At 50.0% G+C, this 20,302-nt stretch overlaps 1 protein-coding gene and 2 long non-coding RNA genes across 4 annotated transcripts; 1 reads left to right on the top strand and 2 right to left on the bottom strand.

The window, feature by feature from the left end:
* Positions 1 to 523: 523 nt before the first annotated feature.
* On the bottom strand, positions 524 to 4,139 carry LOC143833342 (uncharacterized). 2 transcript variants are annotated; one of them, XR_013229598.1, is made up of 3 exons: positions 4,051 to 4,139; positions 3,670 to 3,806; positions 524 to 1,035 (listed from the first exon to the last, which is right to left on the bottom strand). It is a non-coding gene; the product is annotated as an uncharacterized LOC143833342 (long non-coding RNA). The 2 variants fall into 2 exon arrangements; XR_013229597.1 differs by lacking the exon at positions 4,051 to 4,139 and having other exon boundaries at positions 3,670 to 4,038.
* Positions 4,028 to 10,253, top strand: LOC143833343 (uncharacterized). Its single transcript, XR_013229599.1, has 3 exons — positions 4,028 to 4,157; positions 4,367 to 8,225; positions 8,903 to 10,253. It is a non-coding gene; the product is annotated as an uncharacterized LOC143833343 (long non-coding RNA).
* Positions 10,254 to 17,198: 6,945 nt separating this feature from the next.
* HOXC12 (homeobox C12) lies at positions 17,199 to 19,663 on the bottom strand. The gene is made up of 2 exons (XM_077324376.1): positions 19,079 to 19,663; positions 17,199 to 17,663 (listed from the first exon to the last, which is right to left on the bottom strand). The coding sequence occupies exons 1-2, from the start codon at positions 19,641 to 19,643 to the stop codon at positions 17,425 to 17,427; spliced, it is 804 nt and encodes a 267-aa protein (XP_077180491.1). The 5' UTR covers positions 19,644 to 19,663; the 3' UTR covers positions 17,199 to 17,424.
* Between the last annotated feature and the right edge of the window lie 639 nt (positions 19,664 to 20,302).

Here is a 20,302-nt window from a genome sequence, read left to right as displayed (position 1 = left end):
TCAGCGGCTCTGTTCCGATCCGCCTCTCCTTCCGAGTAAGAAGAGACCGGCAGGCTGAGTCTGGGCAAGTTGACTTGGACGAAAATCCCTCCCAGTCCCCTGGCACTTGCTTCCATAGGATCGCAGCTTGACGTCCATGGGAGCAAGTTGGTCTGGTGATCTCCATGCGAATGTCTATGGCTTGTCAGGCCAAAGGGTGGACAATCAGTGGGGAGCAATGAACTCTGTTAAGAATCTGCCACCCTCCACACGAATCTCCCCCTCTTTCTCTCTGGATGTGCATGATTTTTCTGTAATTATAGTCTATGGTTTATTTTGCTCTTTCAAAGGAAAGAAGTCAATTTTCGGACCCCTGTTCGGTTTTGAAGAAATTACAAGAGCATTGCGTTGCGTAAAATTCAAAGAGGGCCGTTCATAAACCAATACAATATATAAACCTTACGGGCAGGGGAGGGGGGGGGAACCCGTCAAAAGCAGCAAGCAATCTAAATCACATCCATATAAAACACACAACAGACTTGCATGTATTTAGAAGGCTTTATTTCCCGCAGAGGAACGCTGACAAACGCAAGAGCGCATATAAAGTCCCATCTTTCCCCTATGAAAATGTTGTTTCCCACCCGAGCCCTGTTTATGACCAAAAAGCTGGTCACACACAATATAAAACTGCCTGGGAAGGTAGATCGTAGGCCATGAGAAGTCGCCCGTGTGAATGAAGGGTCTCCAGAAGGTTTATAGAAGAACCATTGAATGTTGGTTGTGTGAGTTGAAGACCTTTTGGAAAGCACAAATACACACACACACACACACGCACACACGCACGGACACGCACACACAAAGCATTAATACGTGCATATCTTTTATTTTAGCCAGCAGGCAGCTTTTTTCCCATCAAGCAGGCCTTGATCAAAGTCAAATCTTAACGTTTTTTACATTGTGGGGGGGGAGGGAAATATCTTGCACCGTTTTCTTCTTCTCTCTCCCCAAGGTAGGCCAGTCATGCTGGAAACAGCTCCAGGACCCACGTAGATCAGACTAAAATTTAAAAAGAAGAATGCCTGAAATAGTTGTGTGGTGACAGTTCATCAACCACAGAGCCCACCTATAAGGGCTGCCCATTACTTCGGAGCGCGTTTGGACAAGGCTAGGAAAGATCTGTCCCTTTGTTTTCAGGGAAGGCTGTGCGCCTGCGCACGGCGGAGTGTCTGTTTCTTTGGCTAGGGATGAGTCCCTGGATTATAAACAAACAGAGACCTCTGGAAATAAGTTAGCCTGCTTTTTCACCTGGACTATAACTTTAGAAATCAAGGGAATGTTGCGGATTCAAGTATATATAGATTTCCAAAGTCATCCCGCCATGTCATTTTTAATGCCACGCTCCAAGAGCCCTTCTTTTGGATAGTCGCCTAAATCGGGGCTTCTTCTCTTCCCCCCTTCCTTCCTCTGAACTACCCAGAACAGGTCCTGATCCTGCTCCCTAAAACACGCTTAAATGCGTGTCTCAGGTATCCAGTTTGTCTCTTTTCATATTGTATGGTCCTCGGACAGGCGCCCTGGAAAGAACGTATGGGAATCTTTTTAAATGAACTGAATGGGTTCAAAATTGTCGAGAACAAAAGACTTATTGGGGGCACGATCCGACCAACTTTAGGCGCTTTTAAGCCTCATTGATGGCCACGGGAGAATTAAGAACCACTTAACCCCCCTCCCTTCCCCCGATCAATTGGACTCCAAAGTTTGACCGCATCATACCATTAGCTTATTCACTGTCTGCCAAGTGAATATTTTCACTTATGCTCCCGGTTTTATTAAATGAATATTCTTTCTTTCTTTCTTTCTTTCTTTCTTTCTTTCTTTCTTTCTTTCTTTCTTTCTTTCTTTCTTTCTTTCTTTCTTTCTTTCTTTCTTTCTTTCTTTCTCTCTCTCTCTCTCAATTTAAAATTTAGCTCCCAAACATCTCAACTTTCTGATCCTACAGGATTCTAAACGGTTCAAGAAATTAATTAGGTGAGAAGAGGTGAATGCCAAACTTTCAACGCCCACAGGACAGCGGTGCTGCCCCCCCTCCCCACTTCCTTTTCTGCAAAGGGCGCGATCCTAAACCTCGTTATTGAGAAGCAAACCTTCCTGCGTTCAAGCAAAGGTGCATCCCACGAAGGGCACCCGGCTGCCATTTCTATTATTATGTAGCAAACACGGCAGGCAGGTGACATCTGAAGGGAAATAGGACCAAATTAACCCGGGAGGCAACTGAGAAGAGAACCGTCGGGGCATTTTGTTTTGATCTTGGTTTTCGGAGGAGGAGGGAGAGAATCATCTTTCCATTCGGCTTGTTGTCCTGCGGGGCAAAGGCATGGGAAAACCTCCCCTGCTTTCTGTCCCCCACACAGGGCTCCAATAAACGCACTTATAATTGGAAATTTCAAAACGAGAAGAGATAAAGCTCAGAAGGCACATCTGGCTTTCGTCTGCGAGAACACACGCAACCACACGCCGTCTCCATTAAGCGGCTTTAGAGACTGTCGCGTTGGGAGACCCGCTGGCCCTTCCCCACCAGAAGACCAGCCCCAAAGCGAAACCATTTCCCTCCCAGGCGCTCTGCCCACTCCAGGCACACCGAGAGGCGGCCTCGGAGGCGTCCTCCGCCGGGCACCGCGGGGGAAGGCCCGGGGACCCGGTCTTGGAGCCCTCTGGTCCCCGTGGGGGTCTGCAGGCCGGGGTGGGTGTCTTATTTCTGGGCTGGTCATGACTTTCCTTGGAAAAGAAGTCCGAAGGGTTTCCCTGCTAACGTTTCCCGAGCAAGCCATCGCGGGCTTCCCTTCCGCTTTGTTGGCTTGTTTGTTGTGACTTAAACTGGAGAAATTGTTTTCTTCTTTCTACTGTGTGAGAGTGTGTTTTAAAGATCGCAGCCGCAGCGCGGACAGATAAAAGAGCGGTGGAAGCCACCGGCATTTGGTGGGGGGGGGGGGGAGGGCTGCGACCAGATTGCCGTATTCCACCGATTTTTTAAAAAATGGCTTTATCTGTCCAAATCTGCTTCGTCCCCGCAACCCCCACGGCCCCCCCCCCCCCCTATTCACAAGGAGTCACGTTGCTGGGTCAGGAGGAAGCGAATCCTGGTTCGTTTGCAGCCGGGGCCGAGAACAGCTTCGGCGCTCGAAAGAAGGGGGGCGCTCTCTTTGGCCAAAGGGGCTCTCCCAAGTCTCTCTCTATCTCCCCCTCCGCCCCCCCCCAAAAAAAGCCCAATCTTAATACCAGCCGCTATATTACCTTGTCAGCTATGCGTTCAAACGGCCACCCACCTTCCCGGGCTCTCAGGCCCCGCTCTAGGGGCAGACCTCAGGACACAAACGCTCGACCCCCTTGTTTTCGGACCCCGAGCGCGCTGTGACGACCGACGTCTGCATGCGCGTGTGCGTGTGTATAAGGACAGGACGTGCACACGCTTCCGTTACGCGCACACGGAGGCATCAAGACGTCCGAGGATCCCCCGCTTCCTTGTCCTTCCCGGGCCCGGGTCTTTTTCTTCTTAATTCCTGCCTCTCGCTCCCTTCTCCCCTCCCGCCCTCCTTTGCTCGAGGTCTACCCGTTTAAGACGCCTCCAAGACGGGGGAATCTAAAGCCGCCCTCCCCCGAACCCATCGTCTCCCCCCCCCCCAATTTCCTTACCGAGAGAACTTCATTGTTTTCTGGAGGAAACGGTAATGCCGAGACATTAAAAGCCTAATTGGACTTTTCTTTATGATGTTTAATTTCCTCCGCGGCAGACGGGCTCGCGTCTCGTTGCAAGAGGGCTCGTTTGAAGTCTGCAGTCCCAAAAAGTGGGGGTGGGGAGAGAGGGGGGGGGAAGAAAGTTTCCAAGCAGCAGCAGTCGTCGGGAGCAGATCTGGTGTCCTTCCCACACAGTCCCCCCCTCCTTCCCCCCCCCCCCGCTCCTCTTTATCTTGGTCTCTGCCTTGAAATCCCCCCAGGCTCCCCCAAGAAGCCCGGTGCGGAGCCGGGGAGGGGTGGGGGGTGGGATGGGATGGGGGTGGCGGCCGAGCCACAAACCCGCAAAGACACCGGCTCTTGTTTACGCGCCTCCGAACGAGCCGATGGTCATTTCGCCCCGTTGCGACAGACCCGGGAAAATGGACGACCGCCGAATACCATATAAGGTAGGATGCTAACTTGACCTTCACTTTGCAATGGCGGCCCCCGCCCACCCAGACAGACAGTTGTAAACAGAAGTCACCCGACGCACACACACACACAAAGAGAGAGAGAGAGAGAGAGAGAGAGAGAGAGAGATTAGCACCGGACAGACAAGGTTTCATTGTATTGGCAAAATCTTTGGCTGATTTCTTTTTCTTTTTCTTTTTTAAAGCTGCGGGCAAAGGTGTACCTTCCCTGCACTCTAGCAGGGGACGGGAAGGGTTGATGGGGAGAAGAAAAAGGGTGGGGGAGTCATCGCTGGAAATCCGCAAAGGTTCGTCTCTCCCCCCCCCCCCATCTTTAGCCCACCCTAGGAAGGGGCCATTGAGCAGACTTCTGGGTTGCAGGGTTGGTTGGAGGGAGCTGTTGTGTTGCTGTTGAATGTGGCCTTGAGAAGAGGGAGGGGGCTGGCGGGGCAGGGGGCTTAGCTGTGAAGAGCACTTCCTTTCATGAAATTGGGGTCAATGTGGGTGGGCAGGTAGTTGTGAGTTCCTGCATTGTGCAGGGGGTTGGACTAGATGACCCTGGGGTTCCTTCCAACCCTATGATTCTAATGAAATTATCTGTCCGGCGTCGAACAGCTGGCTCCTCTTTTAATAGGCTGAAGACGACCACCATTCACCTTTCTCTGCCTTCGAAATCCAGTAGGTCACGGGAGGAAAAAATAAATGGTGATTTCTTGGCCTTGACTGTGGTCCCTATAAAGGATCTCAGGGAAATCAAGTCACCACCGAGAGTGCTTGAAGGAATTCAGGCCGTATTTTTTTTAATGGAAGGTGATGGGATGGCCTCCGTCGCGGGCTGTGTGTGCAGCCGTCAATTAGAAAGCTTTAAAAAAAAACGAACAAAAATATTTTACAAGATAAGCCGCGGCATGTGTATCCCATTCTGCTAGGTTTATTTGGAACGGATTGTATGCCGGCCTGTCTTAAATAAGGACACGCTGGAGGGAGACCTTATTGTTAAGGTGGGGCGTCAAAGCCCTGTATTTGTGGATGTGTGAGACAGAAAGGGGGGGGGATCCAGGTAGGGAAGAGGGAGGAAAAAAATGGAGAAAGAATACCTCCAGTAGGGTATTACAAAATTTATCATGCATTATTCCCCCCTTGCTAAATAAAAGAGCTGCAGAAGAGGTTTGGGGTGAGGGGTTCTTTGCCGAGGGGACCCAAAAGCACGACTGGATGAGGCCTAACTACTCGCGTGTAAGCAGTTCTGATCCCCTGAGAACAAATGTGCAGAGAAATCCTCGCTCAGACTTTAGGTCTTACTGGGGATGGAGGGCGCTTCCTTCCCGGTACCCAGGAGTAGCTCGGGGTTGTTGGGAGCTCTGAGTTGTCCCTTGCCTCTAATTCAGAAGGTCCAGCGGCTTTAAAAACAACCGCTCGCCGATTTTAGGGACGGGGCTCGCCCCATACCCTTTCAATAGATGCGACCCTTTGACAGGCACAATGTGGTCCAAGAGAATCATTTTTAATAGTCCCATTAATTTCACCTGGGGAAAATGAAGGAGGCGCGTCAATCGCATGAAGGGCGCTTCAGAATAATTCGGGACCCAAGTGGCTCAGGAGCATGAGGACCGGGAGGCCGTGGAGGCATTATTGGGGCGCTTCTCATCATGGACCCGAATTCTCCGAGGCATGTGTAGGGAACTGGGCAGGCCTGTTTAGGAAATGAATGCTTGTGGATGGAGAGCGAGACATTCGGAGAGATGCGCAGAGACGCAGATATAGACCAGAAGCCAGGAGGGCTGTGTTGGAGAGTCCAGACCTTCATATGGAAGTATGGGGATGTGTGCAGATAGACCCCCGTGTAGGTGTATTTGTGCAGCCGAGGACTGCGTTGCTGCGAACAGAGGGAACATCTTGAGATCTTTCCTGGCCAACGCGGACATCTCTTACCACATCTTGGCAGGCCGGGGGCGACTCTCAAGTCCAATGGAGCCCTTCCCGCTGATTTCAATGAACGCTTTGAATGATGCCTATGGCGAGAACACCCGTTACTGGGCGGCCAGCTATGGGGGTTCGTATGTCAGGGTTTGGAACTGGCTTCCAGACAAGTAGCCTGTGTGTTCCTATGAGTCGTGACTTACACGCATGAATGCAATTTGGTGTACCGGTAATAGATGGAGGGGGGGGGGATTTCGGGGACAGCCGGGCTGATCTGCGGAGAGACCCCTTCCCACAGGTATGGGAAATAGGTATGACATGAATGGCAATTTCCACTTCGAGCATGACTTCTGCCTTGTAGGATCTTGAAGGGACCCAGGCGCGCACGCGGGGCTCTGCTGCTGCGTTTTGCAAGCCCTCAAGCCTGTTAGATGCCCTGCCCTGCCCCTGGAAAGAGAAAAAGAATAGAAGAGAGGGTGGGGAGAGGGGAAAGGAAATAAAAAAAACACCTTCTCGTCGATTTTGTTGATAAGCCCGAGCAGCAAGCACCCCATGCACAATTGTAAGATCCTGTCATCCCGCCCAGCCTATTTCATGTAATGATGCTAGTTGCTCTGATCATAATTGCACGCAAAAAAGCCATCACCTAGCCTCAGAACAGATTAACACAATGGAATGAATTTGCATGCGCCTTGTAATTATCCTATCATCTTCATGAAACATGTGTTTTGGAGAAGGTGAGATCCAGGAACCATTTTCTCCCCCCTCCTCTTCCCCCAAGCCCCGCTTTTGCTGGAGATGAATGTTGGCGAGGATTCTGAGACATTCCCAGGTGTGGTCTAGGCGCGTTTTATAAGAACAGAACATACCTTCTCAACACCGTGCAGGCGGGGAGCTGGTGTCTATGCCAGACTGTTGTATTCTTGTTTTGCTGGCTACCGCAAACAAAGCAGCCTGGGGGCGGGGGAGGGGATATAGTCCTTTCATGTTGGGCCTAGCAAAGGTTTTCTGACTTTTGGCCATAAAAGGAGGGATATTTCCAAAACTGCTCTCGAATTACAGCACGAGACTCTGAATAACGGCGAGGCTCTCTGGTTTCTAAATATAGGACACGATCCATCGTTGCCTCGTGCGCTTCTGCTAGCGAACATGGGTAGGATGGGGAACCAATAACCCTGATTTGGGTGGGGGGCAGAGATGTAAACACCTGTTTGTGGTGACGACCCCTATGTACCATTAAGGATTAAAAAATATTAAGGAGAACTGTATGACTAAATTTACCAAGGGAGGAACTCCATAGTAGCTGGATCGAGCCCTGGGAAGCCCTGCCTTCCAATTTTAGATGGTTTGTATGTATGCATAAACACCTTTCGTAGGAGAGTGGTGCTTTTAAAAATTGGGGAGGGGGTAAATAATGTTTATTAATGGATTCAAGGAGTTAAGACAATTCCGCTTGAAGAAGGCCCAGCCCTGCGGGGCATCCCAGGTCTGGCCGTTCCTTGAAGGAACGCAAAACGGGCCGATCTTTTCTATAATTTCCCGATCCTTTTCATCTTTATTATCGCTCTTGTTAACAACGCGGGCGACGCTTGATACATATATCTCGTTCAAATTCAGTCAGCCACGACGCCGCAGCAGTCGGTGGCTGCAGAAATATTAATTAATCTCCCCCCCACAGTAAAATATTGCTGTGTCTTCTTGCGACCTATCAAGTCATATAAAAATCAGTGGTGTTTTTTTTTGGGGGGGGGGTTGTTTCTGCAGTTCACCAGGCTATCAGTTTCCATTTGAACTGCTTTGCTTTAAAACTAATGATCGGTATTCTATTTCAGGCCCCCTACGATCCTTGGGCTTGGATTCGAAGGTGATGGGGGCAGCATATGTTGGTAAACATTACTAATTATCCCCACTCTGTCCTGATTGTGTATTTATGAACCGACCCTTATAAAAAATAGGGGGGGGGAATAGTAAAAAAGGGTGCGCTGGCATTATTGATGGGGATGGTGCATGTCGTGGCTTGGAACAACATGAGATCGCCGGGAACAGTGGAAGATGCTCATGTGTCAACGGGGAAGGGGTGTTTTATAGTCACTTGGTCGGAGCTGCTCACTTTGAGAAGCAAAGAGTGGATTCCACTTGAATAAGGTGAGGACAAATCTTCTTCTTGTTGCCTGTTTCTTAATGAAGTACCCAAGGAGGGACCCCAAACCGTGCCTTGCCCCCCCACCCACCCAATAGTGTTCTGGGTTCATTCACGTGGGCTGTTTTTGGCCAAAGAATTAAGGGGCTTTTAAAGATCTCTGAAGGGCCTACGCCAAAGCAAACGTCCTTGGCTTCAGTTGATGGGGAAAGTTTGCTTGGGATGGAGAGGCAAAGGACAAGGTTTGCCCGCATATGGGAAAGGACAGCCGCAGGTCAGGTTGTGACTTGAGGATGCGAAAAGCTTGCCCATGGGTTTTTGGGATGATCTTAAGGAAAGGCAGGCCTAGTCTCCCAAAATCTAACAGGAGGGTTAGTGTTATTGTTACCGAGGGTAAAATATTAAACTCTTTCAGTTCCTACTGATCTTGATAAGGTCGTTCCATGAACCGAATTTGGGGAGAGGGATCGTGTCCATTACTAAATTGAGACTCTCTAAGGGGTTTTTAGATTAGTACCACTACTACTCCATCGTCCCCGAAAATAGGTGCCATTTGTATATAAGAAACCACGCTTAGTCCCAAATGCCTGACCGAATGACCCTTTGGTAATGGGATTTCATGTGGATTGCTTCACCCGCAGCCATTTATTTTCTCTCATTTTATTTCTGGTTTTCTCCACAGCCTTTCGGGAGTTTCCAAAATACCCAAGGAACAGCATGGGGATGTCTGCATGGGCGGCGGCGGCCGGGGGGGGGGGGGAGGAGGTGGGGGGGGGGAGAGGATGAAGGCCAAGGCAATGCGAGCTGGAGACAGACACCCATCGGTGGCCGGAGCCTGCGTGAAGTCCAAGACCAAGGCGAGAGGCCACTTGTCACAAAGGAAGACGCCCCCCAGCCGGGAAGGAGCCTCGCTACGACCATTGTTTCATCGGCTTCCAAATAGCGCCGATGATGAATTCTCAGGGAGGCGCGGCGTGGAATGTAGTCCAGGGGCTAGGCTTACCGAAACGTTAGATGGAGAGAGGGACGGTCGGAGGGGTTCTGCGGAGACAGACGGATAAGATGGACAGAGACGCCCCACAAATATAGACAAGGCCACGCTGTGTCCATTGCGCATCTGCCGGGGTGCGGGAAGAGGCGTTGAAAAGGCTTTCTCTCTCTGTGTCCTTATTTGTAGATATGCACACACACGTATGGGCATGTATATCCAAGTCATAAATGGATAGAGAGATGAGATATCCATCTGTACATACCCATATCTGTCTGTTCATCCCTATGCCTGCATATGGAGTCATAGTTCTTATCAATGTTTTCTTCTCCTTGATGGTTCAGGAAGAGCCACTGTTCTACTTGGGAGTAAGTGCCACTGGGATCGGTGTAAACCTGTTGCGCGCAATAAGGCCTTGTCTTTCTTCTTGTCTAAAAACGCAGCGATCCTGTTGCACCCTTGCTTGGGAGGAGGCCCCTGCCGCACTCAGCAAGATTAATTTTTTTGAATAAACTGCCTCCCGGTCAGCCTGGACAGCAGCCGAAAACAGTTCTTTGTTCGTCTATCCACGTCTAGGCTTGCCATGGGGGCTTGTTCACCTTCCCGGAAGGAGGAGAGCGCCCCAGATCCCTCGCTGGGGAAGGAGGGCGGTCAAGGGAGGGGCGGGGATCGCTTGAGCAACACCCTTCTGCCTTGAACAATGCGCATTAAACACCCTTGTTCAACTTCGAGGAGCGAATTCCATATTATTTTCTTCTTCTTCTCACCCCAGCCAACGCATAAAACATTTCCCTTTCACCCTTCTTCCGGGACTGCGAAAAACGCGGAGATATGAATCACCTTCGGCCTGAAGGAATAAGGGGGTTTGCAGGGATGCATATTTCCCGTTATGTTTGCAATAATTTGCCCTGCTGAAATACAGCTTAACGTTGTGGTCTTCCCCACCCCGCTGAAGACAGAATTATTCTTTGCACTTGGAGAGATGGCTGGTGGCAGCAGCGGCCGCGGAGGCGAAATCTACTTCTTAATGAATTCATTTTAAAAGCCCCGGCTATGAAATACACCCCTATATATATATTTATATATAAGGAAGAGGCTAACAAAGGGAGAATGTGCACTTTTACAGCAAGCGACAATTTGTTCGAGACGCTCATTGCTAATAAATAAGTTTTATCGGTTTGGGCTTGAGCCTCCTTGGAAGCCCGCATTCCCTCTTCAAGGTGAACCGACCCACCATTTTCTACACAATTTATGCCACTATATACAATTCAGACCTCTTGGCCACTGTCCAGAGTCCTTCTCATGTCTGGGAACCCTTTCGCTACACCCACTTTCCCTTGAGCACCTCTGCAGCAACAAAATTCTTAAAAAAACACAACAAAACAAAACAGCTACCTCTTCCAAAGGAAGGGGTGGAGGAAGCAGCCACAGCCCATGAATTGAGCTCACGTCCTGGTGAAGTCAAAGGTGAGTCTCCAGTTGATTCGGAGGGTGGTGAGAGACACCACTGGCTGGATTGGAAGCTGGATTGGGTGAGTGTATGCCCGGAAATCCCCCAAAAGCGGAGTGAAACCGGTTCCAAGGAAGCTAGGGAGCTGTCCACCATAATGTTTAAGGTCAACACATGTAATGTCAACACATGTAAGGTATTTCAGTAATCCTTACAACAAACCTGTAAGGTAGGCTGCTGGTATGATCTACATATGGGAGTGGGCAGATACTGAGTGGCTTGCCTATGGCCATTTAGAGACTTGCGTGGGAGGGGCAGGGGGCCAAACTCACAGTCCAACTTGCTTTTGGGAATAAGCACCTTCTGCCCCCATCCTAAACCCTTGGGAGCAACAGGGCAGTCTTATGCAGACTGATCCCACTGATTTCATTGGAATACCTTCTGCATAGGATTGCACTGCAAGATCTCTCTCGGCTCTTCATGCAAAATCCTAACAGTGAGGCCCTAAACACTCTTACTCCGAAGTAGACAAAGGAGCTAAGCACTCAAGAATGGGCGGAAAGTCGTACGGATCTATCGCTTGAAAAACTGGGTGGCAGCCTTGGGCCACAGTTACCCCCTTCGAAGCCCTTGGACTCTAGCGGATTTGGAAGGGCAGAACTTCATTTAGGATGACACTGCAGGCCACTACTTTGATCTAACACCATTAGGTTGGCTCCTTAGCTTTGGGATGGATGGAATTTCCTTTCCTTTCACATTTACAGGATCTGAGTCCCCTTGTCTGGGGAGGGAAATGATGCATAGGTTCATCTCATGGGGTGGTAAATGAATGTAAACCACAAGCCAGTTGTACCGGGAGTGGTGGTTGATAAATATAAGTAGTAGTAGTAGTAGTACTCCTGCATTTAGGAATGCGTTGCAGGATCACAGTCCCTCTCAAGGCAATTAGGCTTAAATCCAGTGCTGGAGTGGAGTAGTAATGGCTTCAAATACTCCCAAGTAGGTTACAAACTTGGATGAGGTAGCTGGATGGAGTCACTGAAGCAGTCGGTGCAAACTTAAATGGACTCCAGGGAATGGTAGAGGACAGGAAGGCCTGGAGGATCATTGTCCATGGGGTCGCGATGGGTCAGACATGACTTCGCACCTAACAACAACAAGGTTACAGAAGTAGGGGCAGAGGCCTGAACCCACGGGATGGAAGAAAGAAAGAAAGAAAGAAAGAAAGAAAGAAAGAAAGAAAGAAAGAAAGAAAGAAAGAAAGAAAGAAAGAAAGAAAGACTCCCTTTCCCCACGGCCTGGGAAGGGCCTAAGGGTTTCCTTTCTTCAACTCCCCTTATTTCTTAGGGCCCTGGGAAGGGTCGAGGGTGTAGTATCCTAGTGCCTAGGTTTTGAATGGTGGTGGTGGTGAATTCTGTGACGCCCTCTTGGCTGGCCAGCACAGGAGCCCAAAGGCTCTTAAAAATATACATTTTTTCTTACCCCTGTGCATTTCTAATACCCAAAGACCAAAAGGAAGCCCCAGCAATGCCCGGTGTCTCTGAGGCTGAACCATCTGGGCTGTCTGCGATTTCCCCCGGAGAGGTGGGCCGGAAGGCGTCCTCCAAGGCACAGAGAAGGCACGCTCTAGGTGCGCGCTGTACGAGTCAATATGATATTTGTTCAGAAGAGGGCGTCGCGCGGGGGGAGCAGGAGGGGGCCAGAGGGAGAAGCACCGGGTGTTCCACCAGCGGTTAGATTTGAGCCATACCTTTCTTTTCTGCCCTGGGTTTCAAATCAGGCCGGCAACTTTTCTAAACAGCCAGGTAAAAGGAAAGTCAGGAGGAAAGGAAAAGAGAGCCCCCCACCTCTCCCACTCATCTAGCCCCATTCTATGAAGAATTCGAGATCCGGATCTGTTGTGTCTTGGTTTGCTTTTAGGAAGAGGCCTCCCCCTCCAGTTATCGATCTTTTAAACGGTTCTTGGGGGTGTGGGGATTACTAATGGTTGGCTTTAGCCTTCACTAAAGGCCAGGAGTGATTGGGAGAGCGGAAAGGGGAACAAAGGCGCTTCCTCCTTCCATGAGAGAGCGAAAGAAAGAAAGAAAGAAAGAAAGAAAGAAAGGAAGGAAGGAAGGAAGGAAGGAAGGAAGGAAGGAAGGAAGGAAGGAAGGAAGGAAGGAAGGAAGGAAGGAAGGAAGGAAAACCCAGATCTAATTTATTTAAATTCATTCCATGGTACCTCTTAGAAATCACCTGGCTGGCCTCTCCAGGAGCGAGACTCCCCCCCCCCCCTTTACAGGAAGAATGGAATATGAGAACTGATCGGGATCAACCCAGTTATTTATTTAAAGGGCTGTATGCTTCTTGTCTGCATGAATTTAAAGGGGAGAGTTGATTAAAAATGTACTTCTAAAAGAAACACCGTGATAATTCTTTACTTCAGAGCGCACAAAATCAGCCGCCGGCTTATAATCAACTCCACCACTCTCCGGGGTTTTTTTTCTTCTTCTCCCAATTAATGCTATCGCCATGCACATACTCATTAAAACAGTAGAATCTGAGATTAATATACTCCTCTGATTTCCTCGGGATTTTTTAATTATACGTATCATGGTTCTCTGGCGATCTCTCTCCCGTTTTACAAGGTATTTTAGACATCCATTTAATTTTTTAAAACAACAACAACAGAAAGCATGATCTATACGCCTCCGCTGGTTTTCATTGGCTTATTTCATTTCATTTCGGCGCCTTCCCCTTTTTTTATTATTAACCTTGCTGGTTCCTCCTAATTCGACACAATCGCCAACTAGAGGTTTGAGCCGTTTTATTTATTATCAGAAATCACGTAATAATACATACAATTTATCATCATCTTCTCCTTCATCCTCATTAGTGTGAAACAACTTTTTACACGACTATATAAAGCCGGGGGGATACGTGCTATGACAGACAGTTGCATAGGCCCTACATAGAATAGCTTGAGGTAAGAACATTACGTATGGACTATATTGAGGACGAGGCATATTTAACAACGGCGGGGAAGCTAGACTAGAGGGCTAAACAAGCAGAAAAACCGAGCCACGGACACGGAGAGAGAACGAACACAGGACGAACAGAAGTCACACGGAATAATACTTTAAAGCAATTTGAAAGAGAATATTGCATATATTTCATTTGTGTGTGTGTTTTTTAAAAGAAAGCATCATATTTCCCACCCGCCCCCGCCCCCCCCTTTCCGATTATTGAAGTGGAAGCAGAGAATCGACTCCGGAGCACCCAGACAAGGAGACGATTCTCCAGTACGATATAGATTCTTGCTGGTGGTCTGTGTTTACTGTATTTCAAAGCGTAGCAGTCTTTTTTTTTTTGTTTTTTGTTTTTGTTTTCTTCCCTCCTTCACTGTAGACAGAAATTGCTCTCGGCAGGTAAAATATTAACAAGGCAGGCGCTCTTCTTTCTCTCCCCCCCTCCCCAGTTGATGGGGGCTGAAATCCGGCATAGCCCCATAAAACAACCACCGCACACTTCAAAATGCAACTTTTTCTTGTCATTTTTTAAAAAAAGACACCCAGTGAGTAAATATATCACAGGAGGCGATGGTATTAGGAATCTGGGGGGATCAGGAAGCTAAATCAGGTATAATATTGAGAAGCCCGGCCTGATGCCTTGGACCTTCTTGGACCTTCTATCGGCACGATCCTCAGGAGCTAGACTTTATACAGAGAGATAACCACACGCACACCCACACGGACACGCACACGCACACGCAAGCACTTAAGTGGCCCGTAATGCTGATCGAAAATGCCTCTTTCTCTGCCTTTTTACAGCACGAAGCTGGGTTATAGTAGTGTTGTGACTTAAGTCTTGTTCCGGCGATTTGCAAAGAAACTGTTCAAAGCCGGTAGGGGGTCGGGGGAAGAGAGAGGTGTCATTCTCTGATAAGGACGGTCGGAAAGCCCCTCCCACGTACATGCACCTCTTTGCTCCATTGCACGTAACTGAAACACATAGGTATACTTTTGAATTTATTGCACAGCGTCATGATTGGCTAACTGTTGTTTGGGCGCTTTTTAAAAGAGGGACTAATTGGGACGTGGTGTGAGGAATCTGCCTATTCCGAGCGGCACGGGTGAGGGAGTCTGTTTTGGACGGGGTGGGGGCTCCCCCTCCCCCGTGGAAGGATGATATGGGGATATGGCTGGTGGAATAGGGCGAAGAACTGTTAACATAGGCGTGGGGACCCGATCTAAAGAAGAGACCGTGAGGAAGGAAGGAGGGGGGAAGGAAGGAAGGCGGGGAGGGGAGGCGAGTTGGAGGCACAGCCAGGGCTAGACGGCATCCTCCGGAGCTCATAAAGGCGGCGCATTCTTGCCACCGGTCATGACCATGAACGCGGGGACCGGGAACCACGTGGTGACAACTGAGCCTTGCCCAGAAAAAAACGTTGCCTTTGTCATAAAATTAATCCCCCCTGATATAAAACGAATGAAGCAGAGCGTGTAAGCAGCGGAAACTCAACGCCGTCTCCCTCGGCCCCTTGCACCCAGCCCGGCTCCCGTAGACTAAGCCACCCTTCTCCTTCTGAAACTATGATCCATGCAGAATTGAGCGAGAATATGGTCTGGCCCCGATCCTCCCCTTGAATATCCACTGGAACCGCATCTCCAGTAAGTTGTCTGGAGCTGGGTTCCCCCCCCCCTTTCCAAATTAGCCCGTCCAGCTCCATCCGCCCTGCAGCCCCCGTCACCTTTCTCCCCCTGCCTCCAACGGAGCGAGTGGGATCACCGAAGCGTTTGGGGAAAGCGCAAGGGCCGTTAGGAAACCAAAGGGTTATTTCCCTCCAGGAAGCCGCGCCATGTGTGCAAACAGAACAGATGACCGAGAAGAGGAACTTCTCCCCGAACGCCCTCCCATCCTGCCTCCGGCCTGCCCTGGAAGGGAAAGTGAGAGGAAATCACCCTCTATCCCCATAAGTAGTTTGCGGTGTGTAGGGGGAGAAATAAGGCGACACACCCCATAAACGTTCACAGCCGGCAGCTGCTACCTATGAAGACTCAGAAATGAAAATAAAGTGTGTGCGCGTGAGTGTGTGTGTGTGTGTGTGTGAGAGAGAGAGACGGATGGAGACATACAGGCACCCACCCAAACACACGCGCATACCCACACACATTTGCATAATGCTTGGTTCTCCCGGTCCATCGTCAGCCAAGGTTAGTTTAAAAAATCCGCCTGTAATTCAATGTCTAACTAAACATGGGAAGCATTAAAAGGGGAAGGGAGGGAAAGGAGGGGAAAATCCCTATTCCTTCATTTCGAAAACAGCAATCCTTAAAGAAAGCATTCACGTTAAAAGATCTCTCTCTCTCTCAGAGAGGAGGGGGGGAGCTATTAATAGTTTAATGAGCTCCAAGGGGGCAGCCACTATAGTTAATGTATAAAAGGGGCATCGCCCCCCTCCCTCCGCCACCATGTAGATCATCCATAAACACAATAGTATACTGAGCAGCACAAATACTCCGTGGGTGGAGCTATTATCAGAACACAAATTGAAATGGTTGGTAATTGTTGTTGCTTTTCCAAAAGGGGGGGTCGTAGAGAAAAGGAGCCCCCGCAGGCAACCCGCTTTGCATGGATGTGAGAACGCTTTTATATTTGACCAGCCTCAGGTTGGCTGGGGAGGCAAATTCCTTCCTTGCGGGTGTTCCATCTGACTCAATGGGATTTCTGGGGTGCGGCCCCACTTCCGAGGGAGTGTTTCCTCGAAGGTCCAGCCCCAGCGGCTCCAGGAGAGCTTCGCTCCCCAAGGAAGGTGCGCACCGGACGATTTACACCCCAGGCAGCTTATGGGAATGGAAACCTGCCAGAGTCGACATTCCAACCTTCAGGCTGGACTTTCTGCAAAACAGACCCTCGGAAGCACCATTCTTTGCGGAGTTCCTAAGCACAGCCAGCTCCATCAGGACACAGCTGCTGTCCAATACATACGTACATACATACATAACCATATATCCGTGCATACCTTTTGGGCGTTCACTGCCATTTATCACCCGGTTTCTAATAGGGATTGGCTTTGCCAAATAAACTACGGCCAAACATAAAACACCGGCTCGCCATTCTGCATCAAGAGCGGCTACAGTTGATTTAAGGCGGATGCCAAATCCACTTAAGCGGTTACTCCGGAGGATGAAAAATCCCAGCATGTTAAACTGACCAGAAGCTAGCAGGACAGCGACTTTCCTGCCAACCTGCCCTCTTCTGGTCCTACCCAAGAAGGACGCCGCGAAGAAGGATGCCCCTGTGGCTCGAAGCGGGTAGCCTACCTGTGAATGCTTACACGAGTCTCAATCACCCCCCAAAAAAGGGGAAGGAAATGGTCGTAGGACTCAGCTTCACATTCAGGACACTGCTGACCAACCTTGAACAATAGAACCCCGGGTGGACTGATGGAGGGAGCGTCTTATTCCCATAGGGTCCTTCCCAAAGGGTCTATCTAGGAGAAGAAGAGGAGCATTTCCCCCATGCGCTCTCTCTTTCACCCACCCACCCACCCAAACACGCTCATATCTATGCCTGCGGTTGGATGTTTTGCAAAAGGATACTGATTCTAGTTTTAGAAAGAGAGAGAGAGAGAGAGAGAGAGAGAAATAATAATCACAATCATCTAAACCGGCTGTTCAGACCGGCTCAGGTTGTCAGAAGTCCCGGGACCATCAACTGCGACCAAGGCTAGAGAGTTCTCTGCGGTGGTTCCCCAACGTGGACTTGTCTGAACTTCTTCTTTGTTTTAAAAGAAAGACAGGGCTTGCTCCCTCAGGAGGAGTCTTTTCTTTTTCATTCGCCGGTTCTGGAACCAGATCTTCACCTGCTGGTCGCTCAGGTTTAAGCGATCCGAAAGCTCCCGTCTTCTTTGGCGCGTAATGAATTCGTTGACCATAAACTCCCCTTCCAGCTCGGCCAGCTGCAGCTTGGAGTAGGGTTTTCGCTTTTTCCGTGACCTTGTGTGCATCGGGTACCAGGGAGCACCTAAAGGACAGCGTGACGGGACAGGAGATGTAACACGTGGGGAGCAAGAGAGACCGAGAGAGAGCCTGTTCCGAAAACGGGAAGACTTCCCCTCTTCCCTTCTCAATGCTACCTCTTGTACAAAATCCCCGCACATGCAACAGAAAGACATGCTCCAGGCGCAAGAGAAAGGGGGGGGGGATGTTCCCTACATCGCCGTTTTTGCTTCCAAGAGCGGGAGGGCTCATGTCACGCCGACCACCCTTGGGGTAGCCAGAAAGTGTAAGGGATGAACTCCATCGAAAGGGAGGGAGAGACACGGGGAGACACCAAGGAGACAGAGGTTGGCCGCGCAGTTCCGTTGGGGGCCAGACTAATCTGGAAGTGATGGGCCGGGCACGGTCGGTCATAGAGTCCCCGAGCTAGGGAAAGCGCGATCGACAGGCGCTTTACCCGGAACAGACGCCAGCTGCACCTTCCTGGAAGTGTGGCTCTGCAGAAGAAGAGCGGGCACATAGCGGGAAGCTGCTGCTGGTGGTGGTAGGGGGGGGGGGGAGGAGTAAATGGCGCCTCGGCGTTAGGCGGAGGCAATGTTTTAAACAAAATAAACCTTTCACGATTCTGCACGGGAAACGGCCGGGTTTCGGGGAAACGACGGGAGGAGGGCTTGATCGGAGGACTCGCTCTTGGAAAAAAAAAACAAGGAAAGAATTTTACGCAGGACTTGGCATCCTCTTTACAAGGCTATTTCTCCGGGATACTTCACCGGAGAGGTCTCTTCTGGTCAGGTCTGGTCTTTTCCAAGAGCCCTCCCGTGAAGTTTCCACCACCCGTCCCGGCAAGCCAGGGCTTCCTCCAGCCACATCGCCCGCAAAATCTCCCCAGGCCGGTTCCCGTTCCCTTTTTTTGGCCCGCCTAGCATCAAACCATGCAGCTGGAGGGGGGGGGGATCGCCTGGTAGTGGCTGCCTGCGAGAATTGGGGGGGGGGGAGAGAAGTAGGCTGGAGGGGGAGAGAGTGAAAGAGAGAGAGAGAGAGAGAAGACGAAGAAGAAGGGGAAGGGAGAATCTGTCTATCTGGCCCATCGCGATCTCCTTTTTATGGGATATTTACATGTTTATAGGCTTTTCTTTTAAAAGAAGCACCACCTAATAAAGCGCGAGGCATTTGAGTGCTACCCCTAGCGGCCTCGGCACAAATAGGCATCCTTCGGCCCGGCTGCTAATTTCATGGAATTTATAACTGCAAGCGCGGCAGGCAGGCAGACTTTGCAAGCCGGAAAGACAGAGAGAGAGAGGGGGGGAGAGAGAGAGAGAGAGAGAGAGGGAGAGAGGGAGAGAAGTCAAGAAGAGGCATCGCGTCCACTCGCTTCCCTCTTCCCACACGCTCATCCGCGCACACACAGACCCCGTTTTCCCTGGCCGCGCAAGTTCTTACCCCCGGCGGAAAGAGCGCTTCCTTGGTTGATAGGGGAAACCAGGGTGGACGGCTCGCTGGCGGCGCCCTTATTCCCTTCATTGAGTAAGGAGGAGCTGGAGTCTGACTCTAAGGACTGGCAGGAAGGGGGGTCGTGGGACACCGCCTCGGCCGCCGGATAGTCAAATTTGCCGAAATTGCCGCTCATTCCATTGGGGATCCCGGCCTCGAGAGGCATCAAGGCAGAGTCCCTGACCCTGTCTTCCCTCTTGAGGGGGGCGTTCTCGGAGCACGCCTCCCTATAGTAGCACTTGCTCTCTTCCACTCTAGCCAGGTCGCAGGCTCGGCTGAAGGAGGGGTTAATGGACACGGGGCTGCTGAGATAGGGCTGGGGGTATCCGTTGCACGGCTCGGAGGATGCCCAGGGCAAAGAGCAGACATTGTCCCTTCGTGGGTAGGAGAGAGACGGTAAGCCGGGCAGCTGTCCTCCGGAGGCTCGGAAATTGGGGAAATAGAAGGTGTCTCCCGTATGGATGTTCACCAACGGTCCCACAAACCCAGGATTAAGGAGATTATGTTCGCCCATTTCCGCGGGCCTGACCGAGAGCTTCTAGTTTATTGCTATCTGACATTAAACATAGTTAAACCTAAAGGTCCGCCCGATTGGTCCGCGAGGGTCACGTGGGCGCCAACTTGCGTTGGAGGAGAAAAGGGTGCCACCCACCCTCCGCAATTTGAGACAAAACAAAACATTAAGTTCTGCCTTTCGGGGTTTTTTATATGCTTTTTAAAAAAATCATAAAACATTTTATAAAATAAAACAACGGGCTTTAAGCACTGACCTGAGAAACCCGAAGTATTGTAAAAAAAAGAAAAGAAAACCCTTTTAAAGACAGGACACCCCGCTCCCCACCCCCCCAGCTGCGTTCAGGGTCCCTCCAACAGCTGGCAAAATTAAGCCATTTTCTCATTAATTAGCTCCTTTATTAACTAAAACAGTCGAAAATTTACAATATCTCCCAATAAATTACTATTAGATATTGTGTCATATAAAGTTTACAGGGTCTTTAAGGAGACGAATGAGTCTAACCGCAACAGGCTCATATTTACAGATGACGGGGGTGGAAGAATGTTAAAATATAGCGAATCCTTCTCCACCTTTAACAAGGGGTGCAATAGTCTCCCCCCTTCAGACCTCTGTTTATTTATCTATTTTGAACAAACAAACAAACAGCGTTTGCCTTC

The sequence above is a fragment of the Paroedura picta genome, chromosome 3, assembly GCF_049243985.1.
Source record: "Paroedura picta isolate Pp20150507F chromosome 3, Ppicta_v3.0, whole genome shotgun sequence".
NCBI classification, from domain to species: Eukaryota; Metazoa; Chordata; class Lepidosauria; order Squamata; family Gekkonidae; genus Paroedura; species Paroedura picta.
Note: the sequence above shows the minus strand (reverse complement) of the source record. Positions and strands in the feature narration are given on the sequence as shown.